The sequence below is a fragment of the Lagopus leucura genome, unplaced genomic scaffold (assembly GCF_019238085.1).
Source record: "Lagopus leucura isolate 7727_CA_CO unplaced genomic scaffold, USGS_WTPT01 Super-Scaffold_100159, whole genome shotgun sequence".
Taxonomy (NCBI): domain Eukaryota; kingdom Metazoa; phylum Chordata; class Aves; order Galliformes; family Phasianidae; genus Lagopus; species Lagopus leucura.
Window position 1 is genome coordinate 148,815 of NW_024962335.1, and position 27,949 is coordinate 176,763.

The following is a 27,949-nucleotide window of genomic DNA, read 5'->3' on the forward strand; positions in this document are numbered from 1 at the left end:
CCAGATGTTCTAGCAGTCTGTTAGGTTACAAAGTAGATTTTGTTCAGGACAACATAGCTCTGTCTATGCAGGCTGGAAATCCACACTACTTTCTTCACTCCAGATTTCATGCCAATATTCCAATTCTCTATTAGAATCAGGCATGGCAATATCCAAGTCCTTCATTAGATCTAGCCCCACTTCTAAGAACAATTGTCTTCTCAAAATGGCAGTGTTGACCAACCACTGAAACATGTAGATCAGATTCACAGGTATCACACTGCAAGTAAAAAATATGGATCAATATCTATCCAAACTACTGTTTTTAAGATGCTATAGAACTTTTCAATAATTCCCAATTTCAGTTTTAGCACAGTGAACTAACTGCAGCATGAGATACACCTTATCAGTTTACACATGCAAAACACACCATAATAAAACAAGACTAGCTTCTGAAAATACTAGGTTTTATTCACACCCCGTGGTAAACAATAACCTTAATATGATGGCTAGGTTTCTTTTGTAGATCACTATGTCACATAAAATACAAAACCCATAGCATAAACAAGCTGACAGGTATGAATGTTTAATGTGGTCTCATTGGAAATTAAACAAGTTATACTAGTCTTCTCAAGTAGTCAAATTCAAAACGCATCATCATCTCCTAGTTAGTACAAGTCACTGCCATTTCTATAACAAAGTAATGAAGGCACAGCTAGTGCAAGCAGACTTAAACCCGTTCAGACTACTGGGCTGAAAAAATACTTTGGTTGGTTCTTCAGGAGAGAGTTTTCTCTAAACAAATATTGGTCTCAGTTAACAGTTCTGATAATCTTCACAGCTGCAGTCTAATAGCTACATGACAAAGACTTCACAAGAACCAAACTATGTAGCAATGAATTAACATTCATGCTTTAGGGGATTTACTGCATTCTACATATTGGCAGAAAATTATACTGTTTAAATGTTAGGTAGATTGAACCTACATTTTAAACTGGTTCTTATGTGTTTGATTCCATTTTTTAACAAATTGGTTACTTAATTCTACCAAGATACAAAACATAAGGCTGTAAGTAACTAATAGTTGTGTTTAGGCTATTACAGTGCAGGTAATCCTCAAGGCCACATACACACTGCTTCACTGCTGCTTGCATTCTGCTGGGTTTTGATCCTTCTGTTGAGGGGGAAAAAAAAAAAGGAAATATCAGCTCACAGATATCAATACGTCAGGAATTATTCAAATCGTTAACATACTTCGTCAACTTCCAGCAGTCAGGTTTTTCTTGCATCTCTTCAACTGAGCTAACTGTCCAATATTACTAGTACCTTTACATGTGCTAACATTCACAACACTTTTTTTTGTGTATGCGCATTGAGAATAAAAATCTGTTCAGAATCAAGCATGATGGTCATACTCTGAATGACACTGAAACTAGACAAAGGGCAATAAGTTGTATCAAACACGGGCACAGAGACATCCACACCTTCTAAACAGTTTGAAACAAAAAACCCACAGCCTTCATTTTGATTGACAAGGGCACAGCCTTACTTCAGATCCAACGTACAGCAGCGCAATGAAACAAAAAATCAAGGTATGTTCTTAACACTCAGGAAAGATTTTTTGAAATAAATTACAGTTGCTAGAAAATTTTCAAGTAGACATTACAAACTCTTCTGCAATGAAGCAGGCAATCAGCAATACCTCACAGTAACATGGGAATTTATTGAAAAGGCTTTTGAGGGTGAAGAGTTGCAAGTTTTTGTTGATTGCTATTTTCAGACTGCAGTGCTTTCATAAACTCACCTAGTTTCCAGTCTGTGATTAACTTATCATTATCTATTCTTTCCAAAACAGTATAGTACCACTACTGCCTACCTCTCTACAAGCCTACAGCAGTTCTCTCTGAAACTGAGCATACAATCTTGCCCTCAGTGATACAACTTGCAAAAACAGTTGAAGTGGTAGAAATCAGACGCCCAATTTGCAGCAGTTTCATTTTGATTCCAGAACTATATTGAACTGGAATACTACTCCAGTAGTATTGGTTAAGGATGCCTTCCCCTCAGCTAAGAGAAAGCTAAGAATTTACTTGCTCACAATCACTTTTCCAGTGAACTGAGCTTAACTACTCGTTTACTCTGACCGTTAAACATGAAACACAGCTGCACATTGCTCTTAGTTGCCCACATTCAAGTGCTTGGTTGTAGATGCATTCCTGAAGTTTGACATATGTTGCCTCAAGAAATACAGGCTCACTATCATCTCACTTGAGGAAAAAAAAAAACAAAACCCACTCCAGCACAGTACAAAAAACAGATTATGGCAAGTTCCCCAAAACTGAGCGTTTATTACTCATACTTTTCTGATTACTAGTACACAACACTTACATTACTGAACTAAGCCAGGAATCTGCTCCAAGTTAACAAAAAACTGAGCTTGATAGATTTCAGCATTCAAAGTAAAATGTCACTTCACAGAAAGTTTCTTAGTGAAGGAACTTCAAAAAACAAAAAAAAGAAGTTGCCTTACACGTATTAGACCATCAGAACTAGAACCAAAAGTCTCAGCCAGAAAACACTTACTGTAAGAGCTATTAAATGTTTTAACTAAAACTTGATATTTAACCTTCATTAAATAATAGGAATATGAATGCACATGCACACTTCAAACATTCTCTTTATTTCTTACTTTTGGGTCAAAATCAGGATCATTTTCTTCATCTGCTTCTTCTTCCCCCTCCTGAAAGAAAACAGTTGTTCATATTTCACTAGCTTATCCACATTCAGCTTCCCAAGCCATCCTCAAGAACTCTGATGAAGTTCTACCCTGAAATACTTTCACTACCACTTCAATTTATGCATACTGACCCTCTACAGCACATTTTTCTACATCAGTTACAATTTGATTTGTAGTATTATTTTTGTTGCTGTTTTGTTTGTAATATTCACTCTGGATCACAGAATACAAGCTGTTGCGTCTTACATTCATAAGTATAATTTAAACTTGCTTTCACAGGATTTAAAAAAATAATGGAACTTATTCTGCACAGGCTACAGGAGAGAAGATATTTAAATCAAAGCAATCTGTCAACTTACCTCATCATCTGCCTCTTCACCCTCTTCATCATACTAAGAAAGAAAGAAATAGTTTTGACTGTCATAAACGTAGTCATTACAGACATCAGTTCATGTAAGATAACTTAAGCTGATGCCAGAAACCATACACACAGTACTATGCTTTAAGAGAACATCCTATATTTGACTGATTAGAAATAGCTTTATGAATCAGAATGAGTAACATTCAATCTCAAACTATGCTCTGGCAGAGAACACTTCCTGCCTTGCATTCCTTACATACAACACTGGAAGAGATTATTGAACTGGTAATACCTCTGTCCAACAAAGTGTCTTGAACTACAAAGCAGTCCATACAGTCACTTCCATCTTCTACCCATCAACTGCCACAGTACTGGACTAATGGTTACCATTCTAAATTCTAAAAATTCAGCTCAATGGTTGACCTAGCTTAGCTGAATCAACTCAATAGATTTAGTAAATTTGTCAAGTTCTTGGGTTTTGCAGTTTGTTTTTCAGCTTTAGCTTCTTTAATGCATTGAATGCTTTTGAAGAACCTGCTTTCAAAAAAAAAATTTGCTCCCATTTTCTAAAAAGCCCTCCTGAAAGTCTGAAGCTCAAGAACTTAGTAGCCATGTAGGTATAATAAACAGGCTGACCAGCTACATAAGTAGACTAATTTGTTCTCTAGCAGCTCATTTTTCTATCCAAGTATTATGTACATCACTCTAGGAATGACTTGTACACAAACTTTTATTCAGACATCACTTTAAGTGGTCATCTATTAGCACTTTTGCCACAGAACTCTGAATTCAGTACTTGGAAGATTAATTACCTTCATGCTGTTCTTTATATAACATCCTACGAAGTCTATCTGAAACTAAAGTTAATACCTCCCATTCTAAGGATACTAACAGTAACTTTAGGAGTCAGAAGTTAAAAAACAAGCAACAGCATATAGAGGCTTTTAGCACAGAAGGACATTACTTACATCATCATCATCATCTTCAATAGCTTCTCCTGTGAAGTACAATACTGATCGGGGGACAATACGTTCACGTAAGAAATGACCTATCTCAAAGTCTGCAGCAAGGATTGCCTCAGCATCATCATCCTGCATAAAACAATTTAATGTTCTAAATCATAAGTTAGTAACTACATTTGACTGCAAAACACAAGCTGCACAAATTTTGATGTGGACAGATTTACACAAATCCCCATCTCATGAGTTTTTGGTTCAAGGCAATTATAGAATTGAGATTGTGAGATCAACTTTTATACTTCAAGCATTTACACACATTATGGAGTTCGGAGTTTGCCGCTTCAGCAAACTTAGTCATACAAAGCCCTGGAGTTTAAGTTTCCTTCTTGCTCTACATAACAACTTAAACCATTTTTCTACTTAAATGTAATATCACCCATAGATTTTCAGTTTGCATGCACAGCATTAAGAACTAAATACTAACCAGGTTAAACTTTCTAAGTATCTTCATGATTCTCATTGATCACCCCAATGTAAAGCATTTGCACACCTAAAAAATGTTCTCTGCTACAATAAGCTGTTAAAGTGAAATGAACTGGACTTTACCATCGTTCTAACAAAGAAAAACTATTTATCTATTTATCACAAATGTTCCCAAGTTAAGTTAAAACTGAAACAATTTAAATTCCCAAACAAATCTCAGAAAGCACACTGTATATAAGTGCCTTTCACTGGTGATTCCCTCACCCCCAAACTCTTCTGATAAGACAACTCAACTTACCAGGTCTCCACTTTCAGGAACTGTGAGGAAAAAAAAAGAAGAAAGAAAGGAAATAAGTGAATGAATTATATACTACATTTAAAGTTAATGTAAATACACAAGTACACAAATATTTTGTTTACCTTCAGGAGGACTAAAGAAGTTAAAGAAGGAGTCATTGGAAACAGTTTTTGTCACTGTTCTAACTGTTCCACGACCCTTGTGTTTCTGCTTCTTTTTAATTGTTTTCAAAGTAACATTCTTGCCTTTTTTCCAGTCTATTTGGCAGCTGGGGAAGAAAGAAGAAAGGTTGTAGCTTAGAACATCTCTGCTTTCTACCAATACTTACAGAAACTATCACAGTTTTAAGGAATACACTGAACATGAAATATCAAGCTTATTTGCTGTTTACAGAGAAAGAATCATACCCACAGGCTTGACTGACACTGACACTGTATTCTGTGAAAAGGTAAATGAAGTCACAAAAATAAGGCTGAAGACATTTCTTGACTAGATCTTTTACAGATTCAAAGGAAAGAGGTGAGTTGTTTAAGGATAAGAAGTTGCTGTCTTAACATTCCCAGTCATTGCTCTGCATAAATCATTTTCAGAAAGGCAGAGTCATCTCACAGGCACCTCTGCCAGGAGATATGCTCTTCAGTAACAGTCCAAATTATGGGAGTTTGATCAAATGTACTCAAGCAGACTAATTCCTACAGGACATTTGTAGCAAGGTATTACATTAAGTGACTGGGAAACGAAGGGGAAAGCATCAGTCAGTATCAGTAAGAGCACAGTACTGCATGGGTAAAACCAGCCCAAAGTGACAGTGAGATACTCTAGTTGTTACTGCTCAGAAGAGTGTTCACAATGGATATGTGCAGAACAGACTGAATAATCTAAGGAATTATAGCTAATTCAGAACAGAAGAGACCACCAAATGTGACATCTTCAAAATCATGAGAAAATTGGACTTAGATAATGACTGTTCTCTACTTCTCAAATTGGTTAACTGAAAGGTGCTCAGAGAGGCAAACATTCAGCTATTATAAACTGGACAACAGCAATACAGAACATAAAAACAGACTTGCCTTCTGAAAAAACCTATATGCCAGAAATACAACAGGTTTCCAAAATATGATCTAACAAGATTCTTAAAAAGCTATCAAGGCCCACTAGAAGAATACTATCCAGCTTCCACTTCAGCTTCAGTTGTTGCAGAACACAATTTGCAAAGAGTATTAAATTTAACTGTATGTATATATAGATGCTATTTATGAACTTACAAATTGCATCAATGTTTAGATTACACAATATATAGTTTTTTCATATTTCTGTATTACATGATAAAAAACTGAAATTAGCACTAGGTGGATACATGAGGAAAGGAGTCAGATGTTTCAAACTAATGGGAAGTTAAAAGATGGCAGTTTTCAGTAAGTTTTAACCTCAAACTTGAGCCTAGCTAGTTACAAGTTACTAGGTAATTAAAAGCTTACACTTGGATAATAAGGAAGAAACTGTTACATTACCTTATGGCTATTCATTAGCACTTACCCTGTACAACCCATGATTTCTGGTCCATCAAAGGAAAAGGGATCAGAATCATCTGGCTCTGATCTCATTCTATACATCTTCGTCAACACTTCATTTGTGAAGTAGTCATTTGGTTCAAAGTGAAATTCTAATGTGAAACTCTTAAGAAAGAATTGCAAAGAGACAACATTAGAAATTAAAAGTATGCGTTGCTAGATTGCTAAATACTTGAAGATCAAAATCAAAAATAAACATGCAAATGAATATGTCCATCTCTACCAACTCTGAAGTGGTGCATGCACAACTTATCCTAGAATTTGCTGCCCAAATTGTGTAGTAAATATTCAGATGCTTACACTTACTATGCTGATCTCATGTCACTGGTTCAAGCAGTACATTAAGAAATGAGCACAAGATCTCACATCACATATAGACTTCCTGGTGCTACTTTCCTGATTATAGAGATATACTATTTTTATCTTTGCAAGTTATTTGGTCTCTAGAAAGGAAATTATATTCTCTTATAGTAGTTATACAAAAAGTGCCTCAAATTCTCAAACTTTAAAGGTAAAATGAACTAATCAAATACTAAGGTCAAGTTATTAACTCATTAAAATCCAAATGTTAAGTTTGAATTCATACAGATGGTACTTCAGAACTAGTCTCTGTACTGTTTTACAGGGGACAAGAAGCTAGCTACACATTTCTCAGGATTGCCATAAGACAACTGCTTATTACAGACCGTGTTGTTGATATACAAATACAAGCCTTAAGATAATGCAGAACTCTTGTTTAGTAAATTAAACTAACCATAGGCTGTCCAGCTTCTGAGAACTTCACTTTTATATCTTTTAAGTGTTTCAGGATAGGTTCATCATGTTCCTGTAAATAAAATGTTAATGAAATTTTCATAAGATTTGTATGCAGAATTAAGACACGGCAGAGATGAAAAGGTATATTTAGAACCAATGAATCTCAACAAGAACCTTGTCCAAGTACTGAAATATTTTGTTCCATGAACATGACCAGCAGATGGCAACAACAGCAGCTCAGTTTTCACTGCAGCTCTCAGTTTAAATCTCATGCAAAGTAAATACAAATTTTAGCAATAGTACATATTTCATGCAAACACACCTATATATCTTACTAATGGACTGCCTACGCAAAGTTGTAATTTCAACAAATAAGAACAAAAGAAGAAGACATTTCAGAGTGCTCTCTGCTCTGAGTTGAATAAGTGACCAGATGACATCCAAACACTGGCTCAATTTTTACTCTCCAGAAGACAAGTACTGTAAGTGTTTGTTCTCCTTCCTTGTAGAGCACACTTGATTAAATACTAAAGCAAAATCAAAGCAATCTGATCTACTACCTACCTGAACCATATCACTGAGCAAGTCCACGTTCTTAAATACTGTCAGCCAAAATTCAGGAATTCCTTTAGGGTCTTCCTTTTCTTCATCTTTTTTTTCTTCTTCAAGCTTGGCTTTCTCTTTCATTTCCTCCTTGATAGAATAAAAACATTAATTTTTCTAAACTTTAAAAACCATCCTCCATCAAGTTTGTTCACTGTCTTTAGCTGATAATAGTACCCATGAAGTTTCATGCAGATGATTGAAGGATGTAGTTAATAATACGCAGTCAATCGTTACAAAAATTCTCCTTTTGAGAAAAAATGTATTTACTCTATTGAATCTAGTTTCATGCTAAAGGTGGAGAATTGATTGGTGAGAATTGATTATGATACTCACTGAAATTTCTTCTTCAGCATCTGCTTTCCATTCACATTCTTCCTCTGTAGGTTCATAGATTGCATTGATGATCTCACTTCGCTGAAAAATTGAACCAAAGATACTTATGTTTTAGTTATTCCAATTAGCAATACTCTAACCAATAAACTGCTGATTCTAGTCTCACATAAAGCATTAACTACTTAACTGAATGCTTTCTTCTTGCTCTAGAAAGACCCAGCAGTTAACAATGTTATACATAACACACTGAAGAACCAGCATTCCAGAAAGGTTACCACATCACCTAACATCTGCTCAGTTAACATAACGAGGCCTAATATAGTGAAGTGACTTTGTTAACCATGGAACAGACAACTTTTCTCCTTATTCTTAGCTGAGATTCACACGGATGGTGAAATAGTGCCAATTCAGTTGAACAGGCACATTGGAGACCAAGGTAATTCAGAACATACATAAGCTTTCAGTTTATATTCCCTTTTGGTTTAGCTAAAGCTTTTAAGTACAAATCAGACAAGCATTAAAATACCTTGTCAAATAAGGGCTGATAGAGAGCAGCATATTTTCTTTCCAGCTCATGAACTTCCTCATAGAACTTTGCTTCTATCTGTGCACACTGAACTTGAAGATTCTTGAGAGCATTCACACGTCTTTTAACAACTTTAGGCAAGCTGAAAAATACAGTGACAGAACTGTGCATAGAATGCAGTGTTTGTAACATGTTGACCGCTCCTTAACCAGCTCCTTTCACCAACATGTATCAAAACATGTTTCATACTACATACAACACTAGAAAACTGAGGAAAAAAAGATATGCATAGGAATTCCAATTCCAGGACATCCAAATAAAGATTGTAACCTCTTTATTAGAGAATCGAAATCTTCCACAAGTGCCAGAAACTCCCCCCCCCCAAGTCTGTGCCAACTAGTTCAAGTTTCAAAACTTGTACACCCACTACACTGGTAAATCCCATACTTTTTTAAAAAGTAGTTTCAGGAAAAAAGCAGCTAATGCAAAACAAATCCAAAATGGCAAAAAGAGATCATGAAATCTGAACCAGACTACCTTAAGTACAATAGTGGCAAATAAAACTTGTTCTGAATACAAGTCACTAGCAAATGTTACAATCAAACTAGAATCCAACCTCCAGCTCACAGCTGAGGAGAATCCACAAAAGAAAACTTAAAATTAAAATCATTGTACCCAGGTAAAGGTAAAAAGATGAGCTATTAGAGTGTGGCCAAACAATTTGCAGATTTTAAGCCCAAATAGACAGATAAATCTCTTCCTGGAACACGTTTAGCTTCTCCACCAGCTTGTGCACTAGTTCTTTAAGAGCCCACACAACCATCTTTTAGGTTCCCAGATTCCTTCTGACTTCTGTGCCACCTCAATGGTGAGACTTTATTTTTTTTTTTAAACAAACTAACTTAAAACAACATTTGGTACGACAGATAAGAAGTCCCTGTAAAGCATGCTTAGATCAGCATGCATATGTTAAGGAAGCATAGATTCGAGTTACACATTTTCCAGCCATTTTTCTACTGTAAGTTTGGCAAGCATTTGGTATAGCAAAGCTGCAATGCTTTGCAAGAAAAGCACTACAAGACTTGGAATACATGAAGAAAGGTACAGTATCTTAGAGAACAGCTGACAGGGAAAATACCAAGTAAATTCATGTTATGACTTCTGTTCACTTCTTACACCTAGGACCCGAAAGATTAGTAGAGATAAATTAATATCTGTCAAAAAAATGTATTAGATATAGAAAGCCTTATTGTACAGCATATAGAACACAGTGTAAAGAACCTGTGTAGTCCTTTGACTCTATGCTCTTCCTAGACCTGTAGTTACTAGGGTAGGCTATTAGTTGCCTGTGCTTTTCTTCTATGCTACTGGCTGTAATAAAGGAAAGTGGTAGGAGTAGCTGGAACAAATCCTGTTATTCAGTAGCCATCTCAGTTAACATCGAGAGCAACACAGGATCCTATCACAGTCAGATAGTTCTGTGCTTTACAACTCGTGTGCACGTGGTGAAAAGTTCAAACAATCAGAAATTACATGGAGAAGCTAGATAAATCTGTTAGAGCAGACAACTTTAGTAAGCAACAGATTGTTCCAAATTTTGATGCATAAGGAGGCCACATTAAGTATTGATACAACACCCCCAATTTGTGGTTATAGCACGACCACAAGTGACCACGTACTTGTCCATGTTTCAAATTCAGGCAAAGCTGAGGACACATTCCGGGAAAAATGTCTGTACGTACGTGCCATGGTTAACCATGCAACATCTCTCTCCTCCCTTGGGAGAAATGCAGAGGGAGGAAGAGGAGAAAAAAAATCCAATTGAGATAAGAGAAATGGATTTATTAAAAGGAACAGGAGATAATACTGAATAACTAAGAGCAGTAAAGCAAGAAGAAACAAAAATAAAACTGGAGGAGAGAAAGAATCAGTCTGAGTCCTTATCAGCAGGCCCTCACAGCTGGTCTCCCAGAAAAGACAACAGAGCTCTTCCCCATCACCCAGAGATGGAAATCACGTGGAGGCTCTTGGGATGATGCAGTACATCTCAGTGTATCTTCCTCTTGGAGAGTCAGAATTCACATGAAGCTGCTAGAGAAACCAGGAAGTACAGCTCTGCAATGCAGTGTGCATCTGCACCAACAGCCTGCTGCATGATGTCATGATATGGAATATACTGATAAAAACAGGACAGAATGACATTTTGCAATTGCATAAACATTATCAGACACTAAATATTTCTGCATTCTTTTCTTTAAAAGGGCTCAAATAGAAAGCCTTCTAATTTGAAATGCATTAGTGCCTGATTATATGTTTCCTACTACCTAGGCAGTGCAGTGGTTTATGATTATTAATCATTTTAAAGACAATATTGTTGAGAAAGTGAAAGCATTTATATCACTCTGCTCGTACTGAATTAGAACAAGTATTTACCTCTCTATATATCCTGTAGATGTTCCTACCAGACCATCAAGTCTTTCCTGAAGAGCTGCAAGAATCTGAGGATTTTGCATCATCTGCACAGTCAACTGCCGAGCTAAAATCAAAATGAAAATTCTGTAAATGCAAAGCATATCTTCTAGACTAGGCTTGAAAGAGATTTAAATACTAAGAAAAAATAATACATTTACTTTATATTACTCTAAGAAGAAACATGGGCAGAATTATTTCAAATGTCTCCATTTTAGATGCATGGACCATAGAATCACTAAGATTGGAAAAGACCTCCAAGATCATCCAGTCCAACCATCCACCTACTACCAATATTTCCCAACTAAACCATGCCCCTTACTATAAACAAGTCCACCCTATCACTAGATATCACTAGAGTTGGAGTTTTCATTCCATTTCAGATAAATGGAGCGAAACAAGACTGGTTCAGACTTGGGCACAGAACTGGTTTACAAGTCTATGCTTACATATTATTGCTTGCAAAAAGAATAAATTATTCATTAGAACTATTTTTTTCCTGAAGGAATAGCACAGCAATCCAGTCAGCTCAGTCTGACATATTGTTGATTACAGAACAGTGTTGAAGTCTTGATCTCTATTATCTACATATTTCAAAAGTAATTTGCCCTCATGGATAACTGTTTCAAATCATACGATAGAAGTACACTTTGGAAAACACAAATTGCTAGCCTAAGTGTTCCCATTACCCATATTAACATCAATTCTTTTATTTTAGCTCAAGGTCTACATCTCAGTAACCTGCAGAAAGGAACTTAAATTCATTTTTAATAAGAATTTATGATCATTTATAATCATGTGTTTTTTTTGCCTTCTTCCCTCATCCTCAAGATTTACAGGTATGCAAACAAGTATTCTGTATTTTTTACTATGTTTGTATAGCATTCTTTTAAAGGATACCTTGAAATAAAAGCAGAGCTTTTCAGTCCTTCCTGAAGTTACATTTTTTGGAATGTGATTCTCTATTTCTATGCCCCTTTCTAGAATAACTACACGAATATTCTCTTCTGCTTTTATGCTCTAGCACTGAAATTACATACTGAAAAAAATTATATTTCAAGTGACATCCAAAAAAGGATGCAGTTTATATTTTAGCAGTGGAAGCTGTAATTACGTGTTAATCCACATTAGTCAACACCACCCCTCTTGCTATCTACATTTTCTCTGGTCTAACTATTAATTAGTCTTACATTTAAAAACCCACTCAACACTGCCATTTGAATCTGTTGCCAGTTATTGTTTGTACCATGTATATATTAGGTCGGTGTTACAGGTGGCATGTCAATACCAACAGCCCCACTCTCTTTAACTGAAATCTAACAGATATTCTGTTTTGCAAGTTCTTGGACAGCAAGAACAAGTCCGCAAACGTTCCCTGTGAGGTTTTTCTCCAAAAGCAAGAGTGCTTGACTGAAGCATTTATTGAAAGAACTTCAAAATATTTAAAAATAGAATCAACCAGGTAAAGAAAAAAAAGATTAAGATCAGCAAAACTTAAATTATGCATGCAAAAAATTACTAGAAAACTAGCAAAATAATTGCTTGATAACATCATTTCACAAATCATTTTAGTTCCCTAGCAATGAAACATGTTTCTTACCTAGAAAACTCAATTTCTCTCCAAGATTCATATAGCGTAATTACTCCTCTCAGATCCTCACGTACAATTGCTGGGATTAATTACTAAAAATACACATTACTCATCTCTAGTTTCCTTTGGGACACTTGAGTACTTACCATTTAATTAGTGAAAGCTTTTCTTTGGCTGCCCTGTGTTATTCACAATTTTGCAATCCAGTTTTGAAAACGCTTTCAGCAGATACAAAGCCTCTACTTTTTTTTAGTGAGAATTTTTTTTTACTGTTACCATTCTGCTTGAGCAATCACAGAAGGGAGCATTATCAGTGATCCAGACTATCATCTCTTGTAACAAACTGTTACTTTCTCTTTCGAGTACTTGCTCTTCAGGGAAAGGACGAAGGATTTATTTCTAAGACTGGTAACAACATTTTAACTCCGGTCTCAAACAATTTAGCAGCAAATTACTAAGAAATAATCAAGATAATACAAATACGCAATTGATTTTTTTTTAAAGCTTTTAACTGCCATTAGATTTGGAACCATCTGATGATAACAACAATCTTTTCTTTTCCACTTATATGTCCTTATAGGTGGCCAGCACTGCTCGCACTGTTACTGACCACAACTAAGATGAGTAATGCAATTGAGACAACAGAAAACACAAAGCTGAAAAAGTCATTGCTTGAGAACTCAAAGAAAGCAGTGTATCAGTAGTTATGATTCAGCACTTCCCTTTAAAATATAAAATCCTTTTAACATTGATTAGAAACCAGTTCTGCAGCTACTTAAAAAGCCTTCTTTTCACTGTTACCTTTGCTGTTGGCATCTTCACCAGTTTCTTCTTCTTCCACATCTTCAACATCTTCCATATCTTGCTGATCAAGTTCAGACTGTTCTTTGCTGTTAGGAATATTTAATAATAGGATTGAAAAGTTTGCGGCTTTTCTTTTTTAATCTACAACAAGTTTAAAGAGTTCGAGTTAGATATTGCATTGGTAGAAGCAAACAGATTTCTGTGGGTTAAAAGCTGATGCTTGAAAGTTTTAATAGCTAAAGACAAACTTGCCTTTATAAAGTCACTGTAACTTTCAGACTCTGTATGGAACTAACACCTTTTCAGGACTTTGAAGATTCCTTTTCACAAAAGTATTCCTTCAGCTCCTATCAGCATGGACAAGTTCAAGACTCCCCTTCTGCCCTATACATATTCTTTGCCAAGCCATGCAGGCCTTGAGAACTGAGATTAGGTTCACACGAACAATACTTCAGGCACCACAAAATACAAGCAAAGTACAGAAAAAGCTACACACAGTGAACCAATATTAACAACATTATAAATTTCTCCTCCAGAATTCCAACAAAGTTAACTGGCATGAAGAACCCAAGCTCTTCCCCTGTGCTCTGAACTGCACATCTTGCCATAATGACAAGATCCCATTGTAGTAGACCCTGCCCCTTAAATATCTGGAGATTGTGGCTACCTGAAGCATAGTAAAGGACATCCAGTTACAGTCTCAGTAACCTACAGATTTACTTACTTGTCGATGTCTGCCATTCTCAGATTTCGAACCCTAGAGGAAAAAATGCAAGAACAGACATCACTTACAAAGTCTACAGGCAAGTGCCATAACACTGAAAAAGAAACAAACTATGTTAGCTTTTAGAAATAATAAGTATTGTAGTCTAAAGAGTGGCATACCTCACATGCAAATATTTGGGGCTCACTCTAGTGTATACAGAAGTTCTGAAAAGCATCACTGTGGTTTAGAAACGATGGATCTACTGAAATTTAAATACTAGCAAGATGACACACCGCATTTTGTATCTGTACTAATATGAAATTTAGTCTTGTCTAATTGAAAGTAACAAAATTACAAAATAGAATCTGAGGAAAGAAGTGAATCAACAAGGATGCTAGAAACCCTTTGTCAACTCTTTACTCATTTTCAGCACCTAACTGCAGACAAAGCCCTTAATGCCATCTTTTAACAATAAGCATGTCTTCTTGTGAACTCATTTTTAATCCCAACTTTACAAAACCAATCCAAGTAGTTCCACAAAATACCCGGAGAATTGCAACATTATTAAGTCAATTTGATGCCACTGTACCAAGCTATTTAACACAGCAAAATTTCACAAACTGAATTGCCAGAGTTTTCCTAACACCACAGTATCACCATAAGCATGATCAAGACCCAGTAAGTACAAACAGTAGATGTTGAGAACACTGTAAAGCTTGCATACAACAAAATGCCTGTGTTCTCAAATGCATAACAGAATGGATAACATTTTCCACCAGCAAAATAATACTTCAACATGGCCTACAATAAAAAATGTTTCCGGTAGCTTAAAGTCAGAAACAATATTATACAAAAGAAAATACTATACCATTACTACTGTCTTAGGCCCAGTGGTTTAGAAAGCACCAGGAATAATCCATTGGCTCAAGAAACTTAGAAACCACCATTTTACAGTCCTCATGTTAGCTGCCACACAGTTAAATTTATTTCTAGAAATTCAGCTCCTTATGTATTCCAATGAGAATTTTAACCAAAGTAGGTTGGCTTTGCTTTGTTTGAACGGACAAAAAAGTATAAAATGAACATATAATCCTTATAATCAGGATATTAAGGCTCAATATGAAGAGATATTGGAATCTCAATTCTCCCAAATTTAAACACCTACATTCAAAATAAAATCCAAATGTACTTTTCTACTTTTCAACAGTTACATGGAGAGGAAGAATCCAATATCTTCCTGACAATTAAGCATTTAGGAGGTTGCACATAATCACAGCAATTCAATTCCCTAGTTTGTGGAAAAGCTAGAGAACCAACTGTCTGTCAATCCACTTCAGAAAAATAGAGTATTTGCCACCAAACAGAATGGCAACACTACCATAAGCCAAGCATTCTTGATTTATTACTGAATTGTTGGAGTTCCAGTAACATTTCCGATTCATTTTTAATTTTCATGTGTTTCAGACGTTTGCCCATTCTGTGACTTCAGGATTACATCCAGATACAAGCTGCCTGTAGAAGTTCCATACAATCTCCTTCGCATATCATTCTCAGAAGAATGACAGCATGGACCAAAGACCTACAGAAGCTGGGAACATACAGCAATTACAGCTTAGATGTCTCCGCATTTCTTGAACAATATCACAGTTAGCATTGTTTCTGACTTGCTAAACATTTTAGCTATGCCAAATATACAACTTTTTCCTTATGCACTGTTAACTTGTTCTTCATTCAGGACCTTTTCTAGGAGACCAGTAGCCTCAATTTGTAAAAGAGCACAAAGTGCCCAGTGAACCTGGCTTTTCTGCATTTTCATGTAAAGGTAACAGACAATCACATCAACTATTGCTGTTCCTTATAGATAAGTTTGCCATCTCCATTTAAACATCATCTCACTTTCTATTCTTCAAAGGTGTACCATATACCACACAGCACACATGGTCTTCCCAGGCCAGCAGGCTAGGTGAAACAGCAGAAGTACCTTAAACACATTTGCTGAAACAGACTGACTTCTATAGTTCAATTAAGCTTTTTTTTTTTTTTTTTTTTTTAAGAGATATCATGAGATTAGCTATGAACACATCAGGCTAAGAAAATCTTTTAATAAGTACTCATATCATCCCCAACAGCAACTACTAGCAGATATCTATTTAAGAACAATGACATAGCAAAAATTCCCCCATAAACTCTTCCAGCTTTCAACTATGTTCAGAAAACAAACACGTAGGCTTCAGAAGTACACATATTTAACAGCCCTATAATTATTCTATTTCATAAACTAGTCCTCATCCTCCCCTGAAATCATGCAGCTGAGCTGATGTTATCATTCACATAAAACACTAAAATCCTGGTTTTCTGTTGCAACAATCAGCTCAGAGCTCTTACATGGAATTCTCTGGAGCGTGACCAGAGAAGGGCAGGGAAGCTGGTGAGGGGTCTGGAACACAAGTCTTATGGGAGCAGCTGAAGGAGCTGGGATTGTTTAGCCTGGAGGAGGCTCAGGGGAGACCTTATCATTCTCTACAAATACAATTGTACATTCTCTACAAAAAAATGAAAGGAGGCTGCAGTCAGGTGGGGAATCAGTCTCTTCTCTTGCATAACTAGCAATAGGATGAGAGGGAATGGCCTCAAGTTGCAGCAAGGGAGATTCAGGTTGGATGTTAAGGATTTCTTCTCAGAAAGACTGGTGCGGTGCTGGAATGCGCTGCCCAGGGAGGCAGTAGAATCACAATCCCTGGAGGTGTTCCAGAAGCATCTGGATGTTGTACTAAGGGATATGGTTTAGTGGGAAATAATGATGGTAAATGGATAGTTGGGCTGAATGATCTTGGTGGGGTCTTTTCCAACCTTGGTGATTCAATGGTTTTCCTATACTAGGCAAGAGTGGCAAGTGAAGATTCACCAGCAACATCCATGTTCTTGAATTTCCTTGCAGGTCCTTGTCTTTACAATTCTGAACTACCATCTAACATCAACAGCCTTCATCCTTTTGCTATTCCTTTTCTCAAGACCACACTGAAAGACCATGCTAATGACTACAATGAAAGCATTCACCGCAGCACAGAACCCTGCAGAAATCTCACCTTCATCTACAAGGGGCAGATCCGTTGCTGTCTTGCTTCCTAGTTCGTATGCAAGCACTGCAAGCACCTTTATCAACAATGGCCTAGTTTACTCCAAGACTTTTGAGAAAGTTGCTAAGTTTGTTTGCAAATTCAAGTAGATTATATCAAACAGCTGTCAACTCCAGAACTTCCCCTCAGTGCGTTCATATCTTCTTCACCTATTTTTCCTTTTGCTTTCCTGGCATTGGCTTTTGTCATACCTTATCCTTTAATCTGCCCTCTGCTTACACAACTCTGTATCAAAACAGTTGCAGTCAGAGATTTCTTCCCCACACTGAGGAGGTACTACTTTTGTCATGACACTTCATCTGTCAGCAATAGGCAACTGTGCTTGTGTTATGAGGCTACCAGGCACTATGCCAGCAGAACTATGTTGGCAGACACTTAGACTAATCTCTGCATCCAAACAGCACGGATATAGAGCTGCACCACATTTAGTTTATTGTCAATTACTTAAACAAGCACAAGCTTCTCTACAAATACAGCTCTACTGGTGAAAAGCTGTAGAGGCACACAGCTCTCCAAAGCTAACTCTTTGGATGTAGTACTCCTAACACTTGTCTCTCCACAAGAATGTCAACACAGCCCTCCTTCCTAGCTTTTTTCATAGGTACATTTAAGACTGTGAACAGCAGCTGCACCTTGATATACATGACTAGAGCAATTCACTGGTAGCACTGCTTGAAGCTGCCCTTGGGAGATGCACGGGAAGGCTTACAACACTAACAGCATAGCTTCCATTTCTCAAAATGCAGCTGGCAAATATATATATATATATTTTTTTTTTTTTTTAAAGCACAAATCAGGAGGTCATTTCCCTGTTATTTGAACTGCTATTGCAAAAAACACTGAATTACCAACAAATATAAAGGTGCTCCAAGGCTTCACTTGCATATAATAAAAATAAGAAAGTGGATAAGGATCTCATCTCCACAGGACATGAAGGACAGCACATGGGAAACACTACAAAAAGGAAGCAAAAAAAAAAAAAAAAAAAAAAAAAAAAAGCAAAGTACAGTACAAGCTTTCTAAAGGGTGAGGTTTCAAACTTTCATACAGATGGCCCGAGCTGCCATAGCAATGTGCTCTTTCTCAAAACTGAAAGGTCAGGAGACTGATAACCAACCACAAATTTGGTCAGTTTTAGTAACTCTACAGGATGTACTCAAAAAGTTAGAACCCCTTAAAACCTCAAATCTTATCAAAACTCTACCAAAGTTCAGTGTTTGTCATAATGTTTAAAGTACACTTTACTTTTAACTTCTGTTATAACATTATTTCTTAAAACAAAAAAGTAGAGTCCTATACACGTACAAACTAAGAAAGACATCGTCGTGCATTTGTTCACATTAACCTAAAAATCAAAAGCTGTTTCTTCACAAAGTGACTTTGCACAAGTGAGGCTTCAGTGAGCATTGACTCCTTCCCAGGCAAACCACCTGAATTTTTCCCTGCCCCAGCCTCCCCTTACCCTTGCAGAAAACAGCCTGAGCTTGCACAACAGCACCAGCCATGTTACAGGTAGGAGCGAATGTCCTGGTGAGAAACCCTTCCTTTCTGAAGGTCAGCTCTGAGCACCCAAAGGGAGAATGTAGCTATTAGATTACCTGACATCCACTCAGCCTCAGGAAAGTGAGTCCCAGCAAGGTGAGCTGGGAGCCAGCTGACAGGGTATAGCCCTGAAGGCTGTCTGTGTGCCAGCAGCCCTCAGCTGCCAGCATCCTTGTGGGTACCTGACTGTGCATGGTACCCCCTCTGTCCCTTTCAGGAAACCTCATTTCCCCCCTCTAAAGGAATTACTCAATTAGCTTGCAATACCAATGAGTACAAGTTTCTCAAGCAGTTCAAGGGACACGAGTAGGCTTCTTGAGAATACTGAATCCAGGCTACAAACAAGTCTTGTTTGATCACACCTTCAGAAGAAGCCTACTATTTTGCCACAACTAATTTCCTCAACAGTCAATAACTCTTGAGTACTGCAAGTCAGTCAGTCCATCCATAGCACGGCAACCACAGCCTCTTTCTGTCTCTGGTAAGCCTTGGGCAACTGAAAGCAACACATTAACAGAAAACCTCAAACAAGTGAGCTCTGTGTGCAATTAAGAAGTTGCAATAGAAAAATAATAAATTGAGTGGACTAAGTCAGAGGTCAGTAAGGAAAAGACAGTTCCAGCTGGAAGACAGCTAGTTGTATTTTAAAAAAAAAAAAATCAGGATTAAGTACTGTGAGCTGCTATTTGCAATGCATGCAAAAACCTAAGGTGCCAGACAAATTACATCATACCAGCCAAGTTCAACTCACTGAAGACTGGGAAACTCAAAAGGAATACATTCCCTGATAGTTCTTTCAGGCTGCTGTTCTTGCCCAGAACAACTTGAGCATTTTTCTTTACATAAGCTAGAGCCAACCAGCCCCCCCAAAAAACCAAAAGGAGCATAGAGTTCCACCACAAGACTGTCAGTAGATGTTTAAAATAATTGTTTCAGGCAGCTTGCTTTCATTGCTACAAGAGGTTTGCAACTCCAAGGACCTCAGATGCCTAATGCTTTTTCATTCACACAAACACAGAACTAGCTGACTGGTTCAAAAAGTACATGCTACTCTACTGTAAGATGTGTAACTTTGCACCAAAATGTTAGGTACCAAGACCTAAATATATACATATACAGATTATATTATATATAGATGATATATATATATACATATATATCATTCATTTCACAAGTGTTAGTAGAAGCTCTGGAACCAACTGCTAGGTAGAAGAGCTGTTACACAGGAAAGGATCACACAGCTTAGGAACAGTTGAGGGAGCATTTAGCTTCCCTTCAAAAAGGAACAACTGAATAATGTATAAGATTAATAAAAAAAAAAAAGCCGCTTCAAAAGGGAATTAAGCAGAAGACCAAATATTTTCTTTGTTCTTCTGTGATCAAATTCATGAAGTATTTATTATCCACTTTTAATTAGCATGGAAAGTGGCAACAAAACAAGAGGATATCGCACACATCGTTAACATGGCATACAAACTTATTACAAATAGATACTATTCATGTTACAGAAAAATGTCTTCCTGGGAAAGCTGAAGGTCAAAAAAATACCAGTCTCAACTGAGATGGGGAGCCCTGCACTAGAACATCAAGACAACACATCTGTTTGATGAAAGACGTTAGTAGCCGCTGAGCTCTCTAGGGAATATTTCTGTTATTAGTGCCTCATATTTCTTCTGCTAACAAAAGGTTTCTGATTGTTATTGTAGGAGAATAAAAATTAATACATTTAGTTAAATTTAAACCAAAAGCTAGAGTAGATAATTAAGATTGCCTACCCAAATACAAGCAGAGAATGAAGAGTATGGGCTAACGCTCAAGAAAGCACTAGCATACTACAAAGACTGTCAAAGTGTGATGAAGGGACCAAGGATGTAATGGCCAGTGCAAGCAAGGAATCTACATCCCTCAGAGAAACAAGGTGCCACTGGACCCTCGCAGTCAGAACAAACCCATCTGCTCAGTTTTATTTTATTGTACAGCAATCAGCTCATTCACCACGTTCAAATAGCCATGTAGCCACTAGCCAGAAACACTCACTGCCACAGGGATAGATGGGAACTGTTAGCAGAACCTTGAGTAAGACCAGTCAGAATTAAAGGGCAAGAAATTCAAATGAGCAGTTGTGTTTCACAAAACAGATTCAGAACTTTTAACTTGTAACTGACTAACATGGTAAGTACTCAGGTCGCCCCAAGGGAGATGCGTGTCTTTGTCAATGGCAGAAACAAGTTTCTCTGCTGACAGTACAATTTTCCAGTCAGCTAAAGCTATACAGTTGGCAAATATTGCCAGAAAAGCTGGCTCTGGTTCTTCTTCAGCTGTGCATACCCCTTTCTTTTCATGAGCAATGGGTGAGTAACTGGAAGATTAGAAGTGACAGATATTTCTCTTGTACAGCCAGATACGCAAGAGCAGGGTCAGGAGGAGGACACACAAGTGAGATACCTTTAAGAACAACTCAGGAATCGGGTAAGACAAGTTTGGAGTTACTGTGAAAACATACACTACAGCATCTTGCCTCCTGATGGCAAGATTTGGAACTCTGCACAAGGGAATAAAATAGTCATGATACTGCTGACCCAAGTAGCACAGCATTATTAACCAATTAACTGTGAAGGCCTGCTCGCTGCCCTTCAACCTGCCGTTTTTGTTCTAACAACTACTCGAGTGAAGGCAACAGTTGCAGCCATTTGCAACTATTTCACTAGTACTTACAAGCCTCTGCACAATGCATGTTGTGGCGTGCAAGCAGATTTCTACTCTATGTTCTCAATGTGAACTCCAGTTACACGATGAGAAAATTAATTCCTCAACATAAAGCAGAATGATCACATACTTAACTCATTTGTTATTAGCAACTGCAAGGCTTCCTTTCATTTGTGTGCAACACTTCTCAGAGCTTTTACCTTAGCCAGTCTTTAAATAAGGAAACAAAAGAAGAGTCAGCAGACAAATACTGAAATCCTCTAGTTTTGTAACATTTTTCTTATTTAAGATACTGTATCTTTTCCTGCAAGAATAAAAATGCAAGTAACCAAAAAATCTACACAAGAAAACAGAGTACAGAATTACAATTTGAAATCAGAACTGAATTGTATCTGCAAGTTTGTCTCTGCTACTGATCTGAACTCCCTGATCATGTTCAAAAAGGCGATTAAACACACAATATGGTCTTTGTTCTGGATGCCAAGATTCTGTAGCAGAAAACACACCAATTTCTGTTTAGGGTAGTCTTCCCTTATTGGAAAAGTAATCCAGAAATTTAAATTCATCTCTGCAAAACCAAAACATGGATTTACTCTAAACAAACTAACCAGAGTGGCCTATTGCAGTATCTTCTCTTCCATCACTGATAAAACACCTCCCATACTGAAGGGCAAAAATTGGAATCTTCATATATGAAAATATCTAGAGCTTCTTGAAGTTTTGGCTCTTCAGCCTGGTGAAAAGGCAGCTCCAGGGGACCTTATAGCAGCCTTCCAGTACCTGAAAGGGGACTACAGGAAAGCCAAAGAGGGACTTTTTATAAGGGCAGGTAGTGACAGGATAAAAGGAAATGGCTTTACACTGGAAGAGGGTAGATTTAGACTAGAGATTCAGGAAGAAATTCTTTATTGTGAGTGTGTCAAGACACTGGAACAGGTTGTCTGGAGAGTTTGTGGATGCCCTTCACTGGGGGCATTCAAGGCCAGGCTGGATGGGGCTGTGAGCAACCTGGTCTAGGGGGAGGCGTCCCTGCATACAGCAGAGGGTTGGAAGTAGGTGATCTTAAAGGTCCCTTCCAACCCAAACCTTTCTATGATTCCAAAGGGAGTACTTCTCTATGCAGTTTATGTTGGTGCAAATACCAATTTCTTAACAATGCCAAACAAGTAATACACAAATTGGGTTTTAACAAAGTATTTTGGTGGCAGAGAGTGTTTTAACAGCTGAGCAAGATAAACCTGCATACATCAAAGCATCAACTGAAGGAGAGGGTCAGTTGACTACTGAGACTGCAACATAATCAAACACAACCATATTGGCAGCTACGCTATCTGCAAGACTCTGCACCACAACATTAGTGTTTTTAACAAATTTGATTTAGAACACATGTTTTTCCAACCTCATCCAAGAAGTTAAAAAGGAACTACTTCCTTACGGTTTCATTGTTGTTTTTTTGCTGGAACATCTGATGAATGCAGTGTAGGAAATTCATTCACTCACTGTATTGGAGTCATTGGAATTCATAAAATATATTTAGCAACTTTCTTGCTACCTCTGGTTCCATTTTTTTTTTTCCCCACAGAAATGAATCCATTGCTACACTGCAAACCCCCCCCCAAACAATCAGTTTTCAAAGAACCCCGCTCTCGCTGTAAGCACCTTTCAGATACTGGAAGAGAGCAATAATGTCTCCCCTCAGCCTCATCTGCCCCAGACTGAACAGCCCCAGTTCCTTCAGTCTCTCCTCATAGGGCACATTCTCCAAGCCCTTCACAAGCCTTGTCGCCCTTTTCCTTGACCTGCTCCAGCACCTCAATGTTCTTTCTGTACTGAGATGCCCAAAACTGAACACAATACTCGAAGTGAGGCCTCACCAGTGCCGAGTACAGGGGCAGGATGACTTCCCTAGTCCTGCTCACCACACCACTCCTGATACAAGCCAGGATGCCATTGGCCTTCTTGGCCACCTGGTCACACTGCTGGCCCGTGTTCAGCCAACCATCCATCAGTACACCAAGGTCCCTTTCCATCAGGCAGCTTTCCAGACACTCCTCCCCTAAAGCCTGTAGGGTTACCTGGGGTTGTTGTGGCCAAAATGCAGGACCCAACAGTTGGCCCCACTGAAACTCATACAGTTTGCCTTGGCCCATCGATCCAGTCTGTCCAGGTCCCTCTACAGTGCCCTTCTTCCCTCGGGTAGATAAACACTCCCTCCCAATGTGGTGTCGCCTGCAAACTTACTGAGCTTGCACTCAATCCCCTCATCAAGATCTTTAATAAAGATATTCAATGGAAGTGGCCCCAGTACCGAGCCCTGGGGGACACCGCTCGTGACCAGCAGCCAACTGGATTTAACTCCACTGACCACAACTCTTTGGGCCCAGCCATCCAGCCAGTGCTTCACCCAGCTGAGTGTATGCCCATCCAAACCATGGGCAGCCAGATTCTCCATGAACAAATTTTACAAACTTTTCAAAAGCATTTTCTTCTGAATTTCACTCAACTGTGATCTTGGCAGCAGCAGCAGAACCCAACCAACTCATAACAGCAAAGAAGGCGATAAAATAGTCAAGAGGCCAAGTCATGAAGGTCTCACCAGTTCAACAAAGGCAAGCACATTCCTGATGGCACTGCTTAGCACATGCGTGGAACAGAAGTGCTTTGACTGGCACATATTTCACATCCAAAATTGAGATCAGTAATTTCCAGAAGCAGAATATCATAGAATTATGAACTGTTTAAAAAGGCAATGTAAGCTAGTTAAAAGAAATAGTACTAAAATCTAAAGTACCATGTATTAGAAGCAATTCAAACAATTCTACTATTCAAAAGGCTGAGAAATTGGTCTGCAAAGATGCAAGTATAATGGCATGCAGCCCACTAAAGACTTCTATTCAACATGCAAAAGCAGGCAAGATCTGAATTGGATGCCTGGTGACAGAAACAATAAAAACCACGATCGTTAGAGTTTCAGTAATACATCCTTCATAAAAATACTGTATTTGCTGCTGAACACTGTGTCAGAGATTCAAGGCCTAGCAACATGAACATCTGAAAAAAAGAAATAGTTTGAATCTGACATTAATAGCATTTCACAGGTGAGCAATGAGAAGTGACATAAAAATACACATGGAAGTAAAAGCAAACAGACTGAAAACTGTTTTGGGTGTAAATAAGTATTGTGGGTATGCCTTTGGTGGCTTTCTGTGTTTGTTTGGTTTTTTTTGTTGTTTGTTTGGTTCATTTTTCTTTTCTTCTTGACAGGGTTTTTCTTCCTCCACTCCCACCTCCAAACTTAATCTCTCAATGCTTAAGCCAGCTTTTCAAACTAGAGGCACAAGTAAAAGGAAGCTTTCCCTTAAGGACAACTCATCCCCCAAGAAGCACAGAAAAACCACCACTATTTCTACACACCTAGTATTAAAGGCTATCTAGAACATAGCAGTGGACTGAAACACATCTTACTGCATATTCAGAAAAGACAAATATTCATGATTCTATCCTGTTACGAACTTCCTGCATTATTTTTAAACAGTTGATTATTCAGAAGGTCTTCAAATGAATCACCTAACAACTTCTGTGACACCTTCTGGGCACATCTGGTTTTCTAGACAAATACATCAAGGCACCCACCCTACTCTCCAGATTAACAAAGTCAGGTGGTGAGGAAGTGCACTGACCTCCGAGAGGAGCAAGGATCAGATAGATTACATTAACTACATTATAATCACTTCTGAGCTCAAAGTAATTCACAAAAACTGACCTACAAACATTAGTCACTGCAATTGTTTCTCAGATTAAACACCTCCTGTAGAACACAGTTCTGTTCTATTACTTACTAACTGGTTCCTAATGAGAAGCTAGACAGAAGGCAGTCCCCAGCCAGAAGCCAACTCAGAAGACCCCAGAGCTCCAGCGAAACACAGTCACCATTGAGGAGTCTTGTTTCCGGCTGCAAAGTAGGATCTTCCACACGAGTGCCTACTATACCACAAATCCAAAAGCAGTATTAATTCATGGAAGAAAAAAACATCATTGAAGTTACACTGAGTGTTTTTACAAATACAGAAAAACAAACAGGTATTTAAAAAACACCTACATCTCCATTTTCAGCAACCTGTCCAGCTCCTGAAGCTTTGCGAAGAAGAATCAGACCTTTGACAGTTCTGTTTGAGACACACCATCTTTGCAGCTGGATAAAAGGACTCTTAAGATGAACTGGGTTACTGCCACAAGAACAAAAACAAATAGATACTATAGACATCTTCATTATACCTGTTGGCCTACTGGAACAAACTGGCTTTCACCAAAGGTTCTGATCAAAAATTGCAGACAGAAGATACTTGTCTTACTTCCCCTGAGATTTTCCCTTACTGAAACTCAAACCCTCAAGCTATTTCACTCCCCCGAAGGGATATAATCTCTGTCACAATGAATTAAATTCTCCCTGTTACAAGTGCTTCAATTTCTGGGAGCTAAGTGGATGATTTATGCCAACACTACCGACAGAACAGTAAGCCAAAGTTTGCTTAAAGATCTGCAACTCTGTTGTTACTTTAAAGGAAATGGTGTCTGCCTGGAAGACTTGGGTCTCCCTCAGCGTCGTGGAAATTCTTACAAAAAGCTTCACAATGTAAATAAATGCCCTACCATGCTCTGCTTTCAGTTTCACTTGCGCACAGCTGACAATGAGAATGGGAGGTAGGAGCCAAGAAAAACCAGACCACCCACTTCAGGGCGCTCGCTAAGCAGATCTCCATAACAATTCCCCTGCCTGCTCCCAGGAGCCCCCAGTCTGAGCAGCAGCACAGCCAGCCCATGGCTGCTAGCGCTTCCTGTAGCACCAGGCTGACGGCACAACCGCAGCACTTCCGCACGTGTGCAGCAGTCCCAACGCTTTGCTGCCCTGAAAATGTAAAAGGATCGGGGGCTTTAAGAAGCGACGCGCACAAGGCCCTCCTGCATACGCAGATAAACAGTCCCCAGTCACCAGAAGCCAAAGCACACAGTGTGCACAGTACAGGAAGGGAGACTGCTGTTAGGTACCTCCCACACAGCACTGAAGGCACACAAACACAGCTTCAGCTGGGGCCTGTGCTAGGCACTGGTAACAGCATTCCCATGTGCCCAAAGCCTTCAGTCCTAAGTTTTTGCCCGGCAGAGGCACATCACCCAATTCCAGCGTGTGTAGGCTCCAAATTTTATTTTGCCCTAAAAGTTAGGATAATTAGAAGATTTACAAGAGAAAGGATACCATTCAAGCTCATTCTCATCCATTAAGGAGTTCACCAAGAAGGTTACAGCTGCTAATGTGCCCCTCAGAACACACCTACAGCCGTACACAGCCTCCAGCCTTCCCTCTTCTCTCAAGCTTTATTTCATGACTGCGGTGAAAACAAATCAGGCGCTAGCCCTTGTTCAACCGATACGGTACCCTCTGCCAAAACCCAACTCCAGCCCAAGCCGTGGGCGCACGGTGCATCGCATAGCTCCATTCCACTCTCACCTTTCTCGAGGGAAGGCAGAGCAGGGACCGCCGGCACATCGCACGGGGCTCCAAGCACCAAATGGACACGCACAGAACTGCAGCGTGCCTGGAGACGAACCGCGCAGATGCTGCCATGTTATCGGTGTATCAGCGTGCAGAGGGACTGTGCCCACTTTTGGGCACCGTACGGGAAAAAAGCTGAAACGCTGAAAGTCTCGCTTGCGAGCGTCCCGCAAGGACAGACCCGCGTGGCACACAGGTAGATAGATATGAATGCGAAACGCAGCTCAGCCGTAGCTCCCAGCTCTCTAAGGCAGCTCCTTCGCCTCTCGGCCACTACCCGCCTGACGACACCTCCGGGTGCACCGGGCCGAGGCGGCGGTCCCAGGGCACGGCCAGCAGGGACACTCGGCCCGCGGACGAGCGGCGGGAGCGGCGGGAGCGGCCCCGGCTCCCGCCCGGCAGCCCCCGCCCCGCCGCGGGGCCCGGCTCCCGCCGCCGCCATGTGCGCCCGCCGCCCTGCCTCCCTCCCTCCCTCCCTTCCTCCCGGCCTCCATCCTCCCGGCCGGCCCCGGCCCGCGCGGCGCCCCGCCGCCCCACGTGCTGCCGCGGTCCCGCCTCCCGCCGCGCGGCCCGGCTCTCCGCGGGCCGCGGAGCCACGCGCGTTAGGCGTGGGCGGCGGCGGGCAGCACTCCGAGCGGGGCCAACCCGCTCCGCGAGCCTCGTACCGCGCCGCGCGGAACTGGGCCCTCGGCCTCCCCGCGCCCCCCCGCCCGCGTCCCCACGCGGTACCTGCGCGGGCCGGGACCGGCGGTGACTCAGGAGCGAGGCGGAGGCGCCGCGCGGCTGGCGGTAAAAAGACCCGAGCTCCCGCCGCTCGCGCTCATATAGAATTAA

The 27,949-nt window shown here is 39.4% G+C and overlaps 1 protein-coding gene across 1 annotated transcript; it reads right to left on the reverse strand.

Annotated features, from left to right (window-relative positions):
• Window positions 1-432: 432 nt before the first annotated feature.
• On the reverse strand, window positions 433-27,949 carry NAP1L1 (nucleosome assembly protein 1 like 1). Its single transcript, XM_042890005.1, has 15 exons — window positions 27,845-27,949; window positions 14,198-14,230; window positions 13,471-13,559; window positions 11,043-11,145; window positions 8,610-8,751; window positions 8,084-8,164; window positions 7,709-7,837; window positions 7,143-7,214; window positions 6,354-6,493; window positions 4,940-5,085; window positions 4,818-4,837; window positions 4,046-4,168; window positions 3,076-3,108; window positions 2,669-2,719; window positions 433-1,153 (listed from the first exon to the last, which is right to left on the reverse strand). Exons 2-15 carry the CDS (start codon window positions 14,212-14,214, stop codon window positions 1,118-1,120), a joined length of 1,182 nt encoding a protein of 393 aa, XP_042745939.1. The 5' UTR covers window positions 14,215-14,230; window positions 27,845-27,949; the 3' UTR covers window positions 433-1,117.

What these genes read in the sequence shown, in the direction of transcription:
- NAP1L1 (XM_042890005.1), bottom strand. An exon ending in ATGCTGAAGAAGAAATTTCA is followed by an intron (nt 7,838 to 8,083) that starts GTGAGTATCATA and finishes TATTCTATCAAG; the next exon opens with GAGGAAATGAAAGAGAAAGC. An exon ending in TTGAAGATGATGATGATGAT is followed by an intron (nt 3,109 to 4,045) that starts GTAAGTAATGTC and finishes TTTCTTTCTTAG; the next exon opens with TATGATGAAGAGGGTGAAGA.